This window comes from Felis catus, chromosome C1 (assembly GCF_018350175.1).
Source record: "Felis catus isolate Fca126 chromosome C1, F.catus_Fca126_mat1.0, whole genome shotgun sequence".
Taxonomy (NCBI): Eukaryota; Metazoa; Chordata; class Mammalia; order Carnivora; family Felidae; genus Felis; species Felis catus.
In genome coordinates this window covers 53,509,449-53,524,572 of record NC_058375.1, presented here as the reverse complement: position 1 = coordinate 53,524,572, position 15,124 = coordinate 53,509,449, and the positions used below count along the sequence as shown (strand labels likewise).

At 40.7% G+C, this 15,124-nt stretch overlaps 1 protein-coding gene across 1 annotated transcript in view; it reads left to right on the top strand.

The window, feature by feature from the left end:
• The window catches only part of JAK1 (Janus kinase 1), a 127,802-nt gene that overhangs the window by 73,698 nt on the left and 38,980 nt on the right, over nt 1–15,124 (top strand). The window contains exons 2-4 of the mRNA XM_006934801.4: nt 4,576–4,652; nt 7,326–7,524; nt 10,914–11,037. Coding sequence (XP_006934863.1) covers nt 4,647–4,652; nt 7,326–7,524; nt 10,914–11,037 — 329 coding nt within the window. The 5' untranslated portion in view covers nt 4,576–4,646. The remainder of the gene's footprint in view (nt 1–4,575; nt 4,653–7,325; nt 7,525–10,913; nt 11,038–15,124) is intronic.

The following is a 15,124-nucleotide window of genomic DNA, read 5'->3' as shown; positions in this document are numbered from 1 at the left end:
CCTTACGATTTTCTTGATAACATTTTCTTTTCTTTAGTTTACTTTATTATAGAAATACAGTATGTAATATGTATAATGTGGAAAATATGTGTTAACTATTTGTGTTATTGGTAATTTGGATGGAGTCAAAAGTTATACACTAATTTTTGATGGCACGGGAGTTTAGACCCCTGACCCTTATGCTGTTCAAGATTCAACTGTATTTAACTAATAGCACCTAATATGTGCTGGTGATCAGCGCTTACGGGACAATGATCCTTGCCCTCCTGGAGCTTGTATTTTGATGTTAGGTTTCATTGCCGAACTTAAGGCAGGTGCCTGCTGAAATAGTTTAAGGTCTAGAAACTTTAGTCTTAAAGTTTCTTAAGCAGCTGATTTCAGGAAATACTTCTAAATTACGTATTTTTCTTCTCAGTTTTTCTAGGTTCATACTTTAACTTATCAACATTTTTTATTTTCTACTTCAGAAATCAAAAGCTTTGATTCCTTTAAGATGGACATAAAGTAACCCTGTGTGTGTGTGTGTGTGTGTGTGTGTGTGTGTGTGTGTGTGTGTGAGTGATGGTTTCTTTAGTAAAAATAACCAGCTACCTACCCAAAGTGTTGTATTCTGACTCTTGTCATTGATTTTAACTATCATCCAGTCTATTTTTATCATGTAAATCTGGCAGTGGCCTTTGGCCAGAAGCAGTCATATTCTGATCATACTTGTGAATTTTAACATGGTCTATTTTTATGTCTCTTCACTATTCAAAGTTTAATTGTATATTCTTCCCTTATACAGATACTTGTACTTTAAAGGGTGTCCTTGACAATTTAAGAGGATTTCAGCATCTTCAGACATAGATTTCTAGGAGTTTGCATCTTGGAAAATAGTTATGATATGCCTCTATTGCAGCTAGGCCCTGTTCAGACTCGCAAGTTGTCTCTTGTTTTGTTACATTTTCCTCGTTCAGGAAGCATCAGCTATACTTGGATCAGACTTTTATAAACTAAAGAACTGTGAGATTCTACAAAATGTCCCCCCTCCCTTTTTTTAATGCAAAGTAGCATCTAACAAGATCGAGCCACAGAAGCAATCCTCTAACCATAGAAAGAGAGGCAGTTTTTTTTTTTTATTCAAAAACTTGAAATTTTGTAAGTAAATTAGTATGGAAGAATTCAGTGCTGTCCTCAAAGAGCTTTTGATTATTCACTTTTATTCTTCCCATTTTCTGAGCTTCTTTGTGTTCATTTGCATTGGGAATGGAACCCAGTGAATCATATTCTTTTGAAAGGGTGTTGCGCGATTCTTACCGGTCAGTTTTTGAGCATTTAAGATTTTCTTTTTGTATTTGTAACGAAAAACTTGAATTGATTGCCTGGAATTATCTGTAGTATTTATAAACTTGATCTTGCTCTTTTCCTATCTGTTCTTAAAATAAATAGAGAACAAACTGAGGGATGCTGAAAGGGGGGGTAAGGGTGGGGAGTGGTGTTAGCTAGATGGATGATGGGCATTAAGGAAGGCACTTTTCGGGATGAGCATATGTAAGAGATGAATCACTGGGCTCTATTCCTGAAGCCAAGACTACACTGTAAACTAAATTGAATTAAATAAATAAATAGCATTTTGTTTGGTTTATATGGAAAGAAATGCTACCTGAATGAAGCCTTTACACAGACTGTGTACTAACAAAAGACTCTTCTCATCCTGAATGAGAACAGATGTCATTTCATACAAAGTGGATCAGCAATCCTAGATTTAAGTGCTTAGGACGGTGCCTATCCTGTCTTTTAAGTGCTTTATGGGTGTTTTTACATTTTTATCATTAGGATGTCAGTTTTTTGAGATTCTGTTGTTATTGAATCAGCATATAAAAATATCATAGTAAATACATATGGTCTAGCAGTTCTGTTGCTGATTCTGTCTTCCCTGTGAGTTTGATCTCTATGCTAAGCATCACAATACCATTTTATTGTCCTATCCAATAATATGGGAGGTCAGTTTGAAAATTAGGTGTATTATGACTTCAGTATAATGTGGCTTGCAATAGGGAAGGAACACTGGAAAAACCAAACTCTGTTTTATTATAGGTTTTCATAGAATCCAATCCTAGAAAAATGTTAGTGATTTTAGGCTGACCCTCGAATCTTACATGAGGCTCCGAGCAACCCTGTGACTCCTGAATGCAAGTAGTAGGTGATCTGATGGTACACTTAAAAATCCTTTGTGAATTCTGAAAGGTTTTATGCTGTAGTCTTTGTTAAATTGGGTCTGTTGGAACCTACAGGTCTCTTCCTGATCTGAAAGGCTCAAAGTATGTTCCTTTTGGGGCAGGCTTCTTAATTCTCCAGAGCATAGGGCTCATCTGGGCCCATCGGTTTTCATTCATCCTTGGCAGCAGCATATAATGGCATGCTTCCAGGAAACCTCAGGTAGGCCCCAGACATGCTATTAGCAAATACTGCTGATGAACCAACTAGGGCTGTTCTTTGCCCAGGTATAAAGGAATATTGGAGGGATTTCCCCATTTATGAAGCTGGAGAGATGAGACTAGCTTCTTCCCTCTACCAGGCCTTTGCATATGCCAGTCCTTTACCCAGTTCTCTCCACCTCCCTAGATACCATTACATCTCAGCTCAATATTAATTCCCTCTTGAGTCCCATGCTAGATGATATTCCTTTTATTTTACCTTTCTCTTTTTCCTCCATGGCATTTTAAGCTCTTTATAATTACCTCTTTATGTGCATCTTTGTTTGATTCCACTACAGACTGTAAGTTCCATGTGAACAGGGGCCATATTGCTCCAGTTCTTTATTGTGGCCTCCTGATGTACGTCAGTTTCAGGCATGAAGAACTGCTCAAAAATAATGAATCTCCTAAATGTGACATTTGAAGCTCTGCTCCTGAGCCAAAGCAAGGCATTATAGCATGTAGCTAATTTCAGATTTCTGTTTTGATGTGGGGTGGGGTATCTATTCTCATAATTAAAACAATGGATTACGTTAGATTTTTAAAAGCTGAAAGTATAATGGTTTGTTCTTTGAATCTTGATAAAGTTGTCCACGTCAGAATAGCCAAGTCAAGGGGCGTCTGGGTGGCTCAGTTGGTTAAGCGTCCGACCTCGGCTCAGGTCACGATCTCGTGGTCCGTGAGTTTGAGCCCCGCGTTGGGCTCTGGGCTGATGGCTCAGAGCCTGGAGCCTGCTTCTGATTCTGTGTCTCCCTCTCTCTCTGCCCCTCCCCCGTTCATGCTCTGTCTCTCTCTGTCCCAAAAATAAATAAACGTTGAAAAAAAAAATTCATACTTATATCCTCTGCCTGGCTTCCCGAAGGTGACATTGTGACACACTCTTCTGGTTTAAGAATTTTTTTTAATGTTTGTTTATTTTTGAGAGAGAGAGAGACAGAGATGGACAGAGAGTGGAGAGGGGTGGGGGCAGAGAGAGAAAGAGACACAGAATCTGAAGGAGGCTCCAGGCTCTGAGCTGTCAGCACAGAGCCTGATGCAGGGCTTGACCTCACAGACTGCGAGATCATGACCTGAGCCGAAGTCAGACGCTCAACCGACTGAGCCACCCAGGCGCCCCACACTCTTTTGGTTTTAGACTGCGTGTATGTTTTCATTTGTGCCATCCCCCCCTTCGATTGTAAGATCCTGTGGGAATGCTAGCCTGTAGCCTCATTTCCGTCACCCCACTCCCTTTCTACTTCTGCCGTGTAATGCTTGGGAAAGTAGAATTCTGATAAAGTGTATTAAATGACCAACAGAAAACAGACAGTGATCCATATTAACTTGGAAACCACTTTCACACCACTAAGGGTGTTTGCTCCTGATTTGCAAAAATAATTAGATTCTACTATTAAAAAGAATTTGTGAGAGGCACCCGGAAAGTTGTTAAAACAATGCAGAACACTGTGTGTGTTGGGCGGTTGGTGGTGGTTGGTGATGAAGATGATAGGATCAGTGCTTTAATTCTAGAGAATCAAACTGGCTTTCTTGTGTAGTATAAGTTTGAAGTGAGGTCAGGGAGTTGGAAGGAGGCTTTTTTGCTACCTAAGTTTTCAAATATGAATGGCTCAAAAAACATTTGGTGAACTAAAAGCATTTTTCACTGGATTTATTTCTCGGCGCTCCCCCTTTCACCATATCATATGATGTATCACCATTAAATGAGGCCAAGGGCAGACCGGGTTGGGAGGAGGGTAATTCTAAAGGAAATGGAAATGGGAAATAAAAGTGCATAAGTTTGGGGGTCCTGAACTATTGTTCATGGCCTCAGGGGAGAGGTTGTTGACGGAAAAGGCGCATGGTCTTCATTTGCATTGGACCGGGCACTCTATGCCAGGAAGCAAAAGTCCCTGGCTTCCTCTGTTGAAGTGGTAAAAATAATATCTTCTTTGATATTCATACCCTACGATGCCTCTCTGTCCTCTCAGTGTCCTCATCAATTTTTTTCCCTTCTTCCTCCCAAATGCTTTTTCCTGTCCACTTATGGTTTGGGCTGCTTCCTTAATAAGAATGTCCTCTTATTCTGTGATGCAATTACATCTGCAGCTGATTTATTTATTTATCCTTGTCTCTATCCCAGCTCTGAACGGACTTTGGAAAGTAGAGAAGAAAATCCAGTCTGCTTTTGGAGGACATTGGACAGCCGAATAAATGCAGGTATGTACCTTTGCATATCTTTAAAAAAGGACCAAAAGGAAAATAGCTTTTAAAAAGAATAATGAAACTGATCTTGAACTTGTAAGGATAACCTGTACTTCTATCCTTTCATTTTTCAGTATTGGTATTTTAATTTTTTTTTTTTTCATTTCCAAATGTTGAATGTGCTGGTTTAAAAATAAATCTCAAGAGTATAAAAGTATAGGAAGTCCAGAGTAAAAGATAAAGCTCCCTTATAGTCCTTCCTGGATATTCACCACTTTAGCAGTTTATCACATGTTTTTCCAGATTGTGGATATAGGCATGATCAAAAGGGTCATGATATACATATTATGCCTTTTTTCACATTGTAATATGTCATATATATTTTTCAGTGTTGATTCACATAGCTTTATGTCATCTTTTTAACAGCTGCATAGTATTCTTTTGTGTTGATATTTCTTATTTTGTTAGCCTTCTATTGTCACTTGTATTTTTTTCCTATTATAAATGGTGCCACACTGTATACGTATATAATCACGTATACTTGCCTGATTATTTCCTTAGGGTGAAAGCGTGTAACACCATCTCTCAATTCTTCCCATGCCATGCCTGTATAGGGCCTCAAGGACAAAGGTGTATCTTACATTATAAAGCAGACTGCAGCTTGTTTGTTTTCCGTTTCTGTTTCTCGTTGTAGGGTGGAGTTGGATGCTCAGTGTTGGGTTTTAAACCTTTCTTGCTCAGGGAGCCTGGGTGGTTCAGTCAGTTAAGCGTTCAACTCTTAATTTCAGCTCAGATTATGATCTCGTGGTTTGTGAGTTCGAGCCCCACATCAGGCTCTGCACTGATAGCACAAAGAGATTTTCTCTCCTTCTCCCCCTCCCCTACTCACTCTCTCTCTCTCAAAATATAGAAACAAACTTAAAAAAACTTTCTTGCTTGACAGTTGATCTGAACCCTTAAGGTAAGTTATGAACTTAGTCTTTCAGCCAGATTTCTGGAAGCTTCTGGTTTTCAGATTTATTTTGGAGATGAAACAAGTAAAATTGAGTGCCTCTTAGTTTGTAGTATTGAGGCATATCTGGTTCATGTCTCTCCTGTAAGTATCTCACCTTTACCAGGGCGGCTAATAAACGAGCTCATGAGTCTGGTGAAGAGAACTATGTGACTTGTTTTGAGGAGCTTCCTTGGGCCATTCTGCAAGCACCCTTTAAATGTAAGGCTCTGTGCTAGGTACTGGGGAAAAAGTTGAATGACACAGTCCTTACCCTTAAGGAACTCCCAGCATAAACCATTGAGAGAGAGAAAGACAGACACATGAATAAGATGGTCATAATCCAGTGTGGTTAGTGCAGCGAGGTGAGTTTGGGAGAGGGCATCTAACCTAGGGGATGGGATGGAAGTTCATAGGCATTTCCTGGAGGAGGTGATGTCCAAGCCGAGTTCTAAAGAAAATTACAGTTTTTCATGGAAAAGATGAGGTGGGAAGGTATTCCTGATAGAAAAATGAGTATGACCAAAGGCAGGAAGGTGAGAAAAGCAGAATGGCGTGGGGCGGGGGGGGGGGGGGGGGGGGGGGGGGGCAGTAGGAGTAACCAGAACAATGGCAACAATGGCAACTTTGTAGGTTTCAGGCATGAAGTAAGAGGCTAGGAGTGATGGAAGATGAGGCTGAGAGGCTAGCTGGCAGCTGATGGAGGACCTCTGTGAGGAGTTTGAGACTGCTCTTATAGACTAATGGGGGCTTTTGGAGGACCTGATAGGTGTTACAGAGATACTACTTTGAGGGCTAAGCGAAGGTTGGCTTGGCAGGCAGTAGGAAATTAGGAACCTGGGGTCAGGGAAATTAGTTTGTAGGCCACTGGTGTTGGAGTGAGGGGAAGAAAGATGTTCCTTTTCCTTCCTGGCCTTGTCTAAGCTAAGTTGCTGGGGCTGGCTCTTTGATCCTAGTTGCCCTGCCTTTAGAAGCTCAGGTGAAGGACTTTTGCAAGTTTCTCACCAGCAGGTTCTGGCCTCTTCAGAGCAAGGCTTCCAGCCCTCATTCTTCTGCCACACAGTGCTGCCCATCTGCCTGCCTGCCAGTGGAGTGATGAGGACTTGGCCCCGTTCAGTAATTTTCGAGACCCTTCCATATGGCTCATGAACATGAATTGGTGGTCACTTGGTGTGTACTGTCTGAGAGCCAGCCCTGAGCTAGGCTCTGGAGGCAGGAAGATAGATAAGATGCGGTTCATGCCCTCCCTGAGCTTGCAGTTTAGTGGGAGATAGACAAAGTTAAAAGACAGTGTGATTCATGCCCTAGGTGGGCTCAGAAGTGAGATGATTCCAGTAGAGGTGGCAGCATGAGTAACATTAACTTGAGCGCTTCCAGAATGAGCCACGTTTTTCAACTACAACTTGTGTGCAGATAGAGAAAATAAATCTAGGCCATGTCCAAAATTATTCTGATTTTTGAGAATATGGTCTGGTCATAATGAATTAGAGTGTATAATTAATTATCCTCATAACTATAATGGATAGTTTGACCTCTCGTAAGTTCGGATGCATTTGATTTTCAGAGAGGGAAGGGGCAGTAGGAAATTACCTGCTTGAGAGGTATTTATGCTTACTTACCTTCCCAGCATTCTCTTTTACCACTTGACCTTCTAGCACATAGAATGACCACGTGGTCTCGCTTTCCTTCCACTACAGTATCTAAATATAAAAGAGGACTGCAATGCCATGGCTTTCTGTGCTAAAATGAGGAGCTCCAAGAAGACGGAGGTGAATCTGGAGGCCCCCGAACCAGGGGTGGAAGTGCTCTTCTATCTGTCCGATAGGGAGCCGCTCCGGCTGGGCAGCGGGGAGTACACGGCAGAGGAGCTGTGCATCAGGGCGGCGCAGGAATGCTGTGAGTACAGGCTGCTGCCCGCTGGCCCGGTCGTGTGTGGTGTCCCTGAGCCTCTCAGCTCTGCTCCGTGTGGGCATGCGTGGGCTCTGGCCTGCTTCTGCCGCTCACGTGCGTTTCACCTTGGGCCAGTGGTTTGAATTCTGAGGGTGTCACTTTTCACTGTCTTCATGGTAAAGTGACTTATTCCTGCTCTGTCACTAATGAGCTTGGGGTCCCAAGGAATGAGGCTTGCCTTCTGTGGAGGCGCAGTTTTTATTTCCCCTACAATCTGGAAAATTGGAATACTATCAGCACTAAATGAGTAAAAACATCTGGCACAAAGTTGCAAGCTCTTCAATAAGGGGCATCTCTCAAGATCTGAAAGGCTGTTCAAAACTTCTTCGGAAGGGTGGAATCCATCCTTTGGCTGCTGTAACCTGCTTCCCCTTTGTGATGCTGACTTGAAGTGAGAACTCGAGTGTCACTTTGTGGCTTGGTCAGACTGCCAGGTTGTAAAAAGGGCAGTGAGGCTGTGAACAACATGGTCTTTTTCTTTTTCTTTTTTTTTTTTCAAGTGAGCCTGTCTTTCTTGAGTTAGCCTGTTGCCAAATAGAAGGTGAGAAACCAAACTGAGTAACAAAATGAAGCTCCTTTAAGCCTTGGGGTCAGTGACAGTTTTTGTCTACCTACTTTTAAATGACAAGTAAAGTTAAATTATAGAAACTTAAAGATCTAATCCACTGGGGTTGTGGCAGCAATTGTATCAATGTAAATATACTAAAATTCATTAATTGTACACTTAAAATGGGTAGACTTTATGATATGTAAATTACATCTCAATAAAGCTGTGTTTTTTTTTTTTTTAAATCAACTTATGATGATTAACTATGATGGCAGACCATGTGATCCATGCTTGATTTATATCATCTTTAGCCCTCAGGACAACTCTGTTGGGATAGTATGGACATTTCAAGAGTTACCTACCTAGTTTGTGATAACAGCTTGTCTAGAAACCCCTTTTTCTTTCTGATATATATCTTTCTGTTTCCAATGCTTTAAACACCAGAGTTCCAATAAAAGGGGAGAGGTTGGTGCTACAGGGAATAAAATTGGCTGAGCTGTATAGATTATGAGGTTCATGCCCTTATATTAATATTTTAAAGTTATTTTGACTAGATAGCAAAGTATAAAAGGAAGCATCTTTAGACATTAGCTTTAAAAGTATTTGTAATTAGCAAAACAGCTAGATGTAATTTGATGCTTCTAAAGTATTTTTTTAAGGTGTTGTGTTTTTTTCTCCTTTCCCTTAAGGTTTGGTTTTTATAGCGTTTCTTCTGTTGACCCAGTTTCTTACCATCATATTTGTACAGAATTGTTGGGCTGCAGTTAATGAGAGATCAAGGGGCTGCTGCTAAAGGAGACGAGGAGAGAGCCTGAGCCCGCAGGCAGATGCAGCCACTGAGTCTGCTGTAGCTCTGGGCTCAGGGCCAGGCAGTGTGGGGCAGCAGTTTCTAAGCCCAGTCTGTAGAGAATGAGGGAGCTCTTTTATAACTGACTCAGGGGAATGTTGCAAACATTTATTAATTTTAAAAGTACATGAATACAGAATGCCACATGTTATTAGAACTCTCATTATTATTATAGTCAGTGATATTGGGAGGCAGTATGGTTTTCTTCCCTGTTGTCCAAAAGTGTATGGTCCGTTTTTGTTCTTTCAGCTCTCATTCTTTGACCTCCTCAGTAGCTCTATCTTGGTTTGAATCTCAACTCTGCCTTTTACTGAGTAGCCCTGAATCAGACTAAATCTCGGGAGGCCACAGTTTCTTCACCTGTAAAATGGCAAAAATATTAATTACATCATTAAGTGTTAGGATGAAAAGATAATAAATGTAGAGTGTGTCAGCCTGATGCCTGACACTTAACCCCCAGTAAATGTTAGTGTTGTTGTTACCATTATTCTGTACTTTTGTATAAAAAGCTTTGATCTTTTATCTTTGATCTTCCTGTTTTAAGTACTAAAATTTTAGAATCAGACCTGTGATAGAGTACACACAGATTCATGATCACAAGTAAGTTATGCTTCACTATGTATGTGTCAGTGCCCATTCAAGTATGAGTATGTATAAAGAAAGTCTCGGCTTCCAGGCCAGCCCACAAAGGCCAATTCACGGATGGAAAACTATAGTATACCCAAAACATAGTCCTAACAGTACTGGATCTAAAACTCATTTGCTCTTGTTCCCAAGAGATGATGCCCTTTGAAGTTTACTCCCTCTTCTCTGTTACAAGGAGGAATAACCTCTGGAGGGGTTACCCCAGATATCTTAAAAGGCAGGAATCAAGGAGTTCAGCGAGATGTCAGCATGCCGAGGCATCTGTCTCTTTTTCACTCGGGTGTGCATTGGAGAGAGTTCGTGCCTGGACGGGCCGAGCCTGGGAAGATCCCTGTCAGTGTCAGTTGTGCTCCAGATATCTGATTTGGGAAACTCCTATTACCTCATATTTTCATATGTTTTTTGGTTAGGTTGCCTGTATCTTAGTTTGAGGCCTGGTCACAGGTGAAAGTATCAGTAGTAATTATTTGCAGTCACCTTCTCTGCTTTCCCCATGCTTTTAGATTACAAGTCTGTGTAATTTTAATTATGGGCTCAGAAGTGAGTGGAAAGGTGCTTTCCTGGCTTTACAACCTCCTTTATCTCTCTAGTTCTTCTTGTGTCAAAGGAGGCAGTTGGTGGGGCAGGGAGGCAAGGGAGCACTATTGAACTACTTATGTTAAACATATATCTTCTTGTGAGTTGGCTACTAATAAAAAATATAACTATACAGAGTACTTACAAGGTGTATCTATTAATGGTAACAGATTTTTATCACTGACAAAAATCACTTTGGTTATTTATTCCAACACCTGATTTTGTGTGCTACTGCCAGGAACGCCTTTGCATGTAATACATAATCACAGTGTTAGAATTGTTTAAACATTTTCTGTAGGAGACGGATTGGGGGTTTCCCAAACTCCAAGGATGTTTCTGACTGTGATTAGCAAGGTGCGCTTCAGGTGGGATCTGGGAACCTCTCAGCTCGCGTATTTTTTCTTTTAAGTAGGATTTGTTAAGACTGTCGTAGACACCGTGATGAGAAACATTGTTAGACTTTTGTTGTAAAATGTTTTTAATCTGGTTTGTCAGGAGCTATAGTATATATTCCTGGGGAGCCATAGTTGTTAATTATCATGATTAAAACTGCCTGACTGAATATGGTTGGAAGTCTTATTTACCCTAAGATGATACAAAATGTGACCTAGATTCTTTGGATAAGAGAATTTCTTGCCTTTGTGTATATCATGCTTTGGAAGCAGATGGCCTAATGTATCTATCTTTAATTTTCTGATACGTGTTTTACTTTTTCCCCAGGTATCTCTCCTCTGTGTCACAACCTTTTTGCCCTGTATGATGAGAACACCAAGCTTTGGTATGCTCCGAATCGCATGATCACAGTTGACGACAAGACATCACTCCGGCTCCACTACCGGATGAGGTATGGGTGCCTGCTTGGCTTCCTCTTGCAGGGGGAGGATGACAGTTAGCTTGGAGGCCTGAGTCACTTACTAAGAAGATTTGTAGTCATTTTGTAATTGGTAAGTTTTATATTTGCTTGGTATGAGAAAGGACTTCTTCAGTATTTGGAATGCAATTCAAGATGAATTTGATCACTTTGCCACATTGTAGAAAAGAAATCGTTATGATGCAGAGGGTATTTTGAAAAGAATTAGTGTACTATGGCAGAGTTTTTCAAGTGATGAGTCATGGTTATGAGTTTAATATCATGAGTTGTGACCAGAATGTTTTTGAAAAAAGAAACAGGCAAGAATAAGTAATATCAGCATATATACATATCCCAAGAATATTGTTTTAAAACTTCTGTTTGAGATATGCAAGTGTATATACCAGCTCATGATACAATAAAATATTTCTTCTTAAGAGTTGCAGCTAAAGAGTTTGAGAAGCACCGCCTCAAGTGGTTCCCTATAAATTCCAGGTTGCTGTTGCTCTCAAGGGGTAGATGTTTTGATTGACTCCCTGAGAATTTTTGCCTAGTGGGTGGGACTCTCATTTTTCTTCTGATGGGTATTGCCTTTTCTCTTGTATTGTAGACTTCCTTAAATGTCACATAATCTCCCAAGGTGTCATAGGTAGTCACTACTTCACTGTAGTGTCTTGAGTTTATAAACATTTTTGCTCTGTTACCTAGAATTGAAAATGTTTGTTAGATACTAGTTAAGCACAACTGAGTGTGCTTTTAGCAAAGGAGCTTATAAACAGGGTGAATACTTTTTGAAAAGGATCTTGACTTACATAGATGTGATGAAACCGGCAGATTGGCTCAGTTGCTGATGGAACGTAGGGACCTGCTGGAAACACCCTCGGGGATCTCAGAGCCTCTCCATGGTAGCTTAGATGCTGCTGCTTCGGGAAGTTGGTGGACTTGCTAACATTCCAGAATGGTCTGGATGTTGTTCTCAGCAGCGGTTGAACCAGATCTGCTTTCTTTGATAATCATTCTAGGGCTGACTATTTTTTTTCTTTTTGTACTCACCCAAGGTCTCACCTTAAGAGGAGAGGTGTGTACCATGTGAGATTTCTCGCCCCAGATTTAGGGAAACATTCACCCCACCCAACTGAGCCTTCTGACTATATTTGGATTGTTTTTCAAAGTGTAATCTTGCTTTCTGTGGCCTGGGGGTTGTCTGTGTGAACCAGCATTGAAACGTGTTATTTGCAGCCGACAGTCTAGGAAGGGGGCATGTCACCGAATTCTAGTTCTTTCCCTCTAGGTTTGTCTACTTGGCTCAGAGTTTGGAATGGTAGAACTTGGGACTTGGATAAGACCTGAATTTACCTAGTTCAACTATTGTTCATTGTTTAGGGGCGAACTGATGTCCACAGTGGAGAAGTGAGTTACACAAAGTCACACACCTAGTGAATCCTCTTGTCCGCCCCAGAACCCTCCTTGAGGCACTTGTCTTTGCGGATTGTTCGAATACCTCACTATTAGGGGCTGTCTTTGCCTCCTCCCTGTTCTGTTAGCTGCCAGGAGGTGCACAACTACTTCATTTTTGGCACCTTGACTTTGTACCTGACATCGAGCTTCAACAGGATATTGCTTTGTTACCACAGGCTCTTTGAACTTGGAAAAAAAGATCCCACCCTAAGCTAAAACATTTGCATTACAACAAACTACAAAAACTTTGAAACCTCCTAATCTCACCACTGTAGAAGGTGTCATATGAAAACAAATATTAGGGACTATTTCAGTGGAATCCCAGCTCTATTTTGGGAAACACTCTGTGCTTCAATTATAAGATTCTGTTTTTAGATCATGATTTTTAATGGTTATTATTTTATAATGTGTCTTAGTATAAGATAAGCATATTCTTTTTTATGAAAAAGAATATTTCCTTTTTCATTCAAATGAATTTCACTATCTGTTAGTAGAGTTCTGTAGAAACCTAAAGAGAATTCCTTGTGTATAATATCTAAACATAAACTTAGAATATGCAGTCATCTGTAATATAATTTTCTCAAAGACTTGCAAGGAAGTCGTATCTCCTTGATAGGTCTGTCTACCTCTCTCCCCCTCCCTCTTCCTTCCTCTGTCATTCCTCCATGCCATTCTGAAAAGGAATCTACACAGCTATCATACTATATTTATTTATGCCATTCTTTATTTTTTCCCATTAGCATGTTCCAATCCTAGGAATTTGTGTGTGGCCGCAGTTTGATGAACATCTTGGTGATTAATTTTAAAAAGGAACGTAGAGCATCTTTCCATGTGTCTGTCGGCCATCTGTATTTCTTCTTGGAAAAATGTCTTTTCATGTCTTCTGCCCAGTTTTTAATTGAGTTATTTGTTTTTTGGTTATTTGTGTAAATTCTTTATTTTGGATCTTAATCCCTTATTGGATATATCATTTGCAATTATCTTCTCCCATTTGGTAGGTTGTCTTTTTGTTCTGTTGAGGGTTTTCCTTCCCTGTGCAAAAGCCTTTTATTTTGGTGTAGTCTCAATAGTTAAATTTGTTTTTGTTTGCCTTGCTAAAGGAGAAAAAGGTTTCTGTGGCCCATGTCAAAGAGGTTACTGCCTGTATTTTCTTCCAGGAATGTTACAGAATTGTTGAATCATTGTATACCTGAAACTAACAGAACACTGTATGTTAATTATACTTGAATGTTAAAAACGTAGAGTGTCTGTCTTCAGTGTACCTTCTAGTTTTGTCTTATTAAGGTAAAATTAGGAAGGTGTTGATTTTGGTAGTCACTGATTTAAAGGCTTTTGTTTTTTGTTTTGTCATCTTATTAAATAGAAAGCTGTCAGCCTTTGACTATGGGCAATTTCTAGAGATCCAGCCTTGTCTTAGGCTCCTTTCAACCTTTACGGAAGTGATGGAGCCGCAAGGTAGTTTGATCTCCTCAGCCTTATCTTGTCTGAACATCTTGCCAAAAGATTTCCAAACTGAAGCTGGTCTCACAGGGCTCAGATAACAGCCTGGAAGAATGTTTTTGTTCAGACCTGACTGGAGATTGTGTTTTGCCCAAAGGGAGTATGTTGGGCCCTTGATTTACCAGGTCCAAGGACTCTTTCTCATAGAGACTCAGTGGGATGTGGCAGAAGAGGACCATGCCTTGGACCGGTTCAGGGAAAATCTGTCTTCATTGCTTCTCTTTCAAACAACCTCCTGCATCCTAGAGACTCTTTCACTTTTCCCAGGTACCCTTCCATGTTGCACATAATTCTCATCTTCTCACCGCCTTCCTCCACTACCAAAAGGAATGTACCTGTCGGCCTGCCCTTCGGGGAGAGCCCTGCTTTGTTTGTTTGTATAAAGAGTACCTGGCACAGGGTAAGTGTTCGCAAGCCCTTAGTTACTGTCTTCATTGTCCTGTTCGTTGCCTTTTCACCTGTCTCCTTCTAGACAGATCCCAAAAACTTCTAGTAGATATCTGGTTATTGTGTGAATGATGAGAACTCTCCATTTTGGACTTGACTCAGTAGCCAGAGGAATTGGCTGTGTCCTTGTCAATTTTTTTTCTGCCCCAATGTCAGATTTTCCTGTATTTGCTCAGTTGGTAGAGCCAGTTCACCCTTACTTCTTGCCTATCTTGGATCGCTGATCCTGGCTGAGTCCTCCCATCCTGTGCTCCGTCTGTCCTTGAAAAGTAGATTCTTCAGTCTAGGGATAGAAGTGCCAGCCTCTTCATCAGCAGATAGCTGTGGGCACCCGATCCCCTCTCACATAGGAGAGTGAGAGAACAATCCCACAGCTGTGGTTTATGCTGCACGTGGGCTCCTGGATATGTGTTCTTTCTGTGTGTGAGTGAGAGCTACCAAAACCCACAGTCAAATTCTCAGTCACTTTCATAAGTCATAGGGAAGATGAGGTGTATAGAATCCCTGAAAGTTCTAAAATACTGATTTTACTTTTATACTAACTTCTGTATCCATCCTTCCCTCACTATGTTAATTGCTACTCCCTGAATTTGTTCATTCATTTCTTGTTTATTCATCTGACAATGATGTGTTAAGCAACTGTTATATGCCCGGAGATTCAGTGCTGAGCAAGACC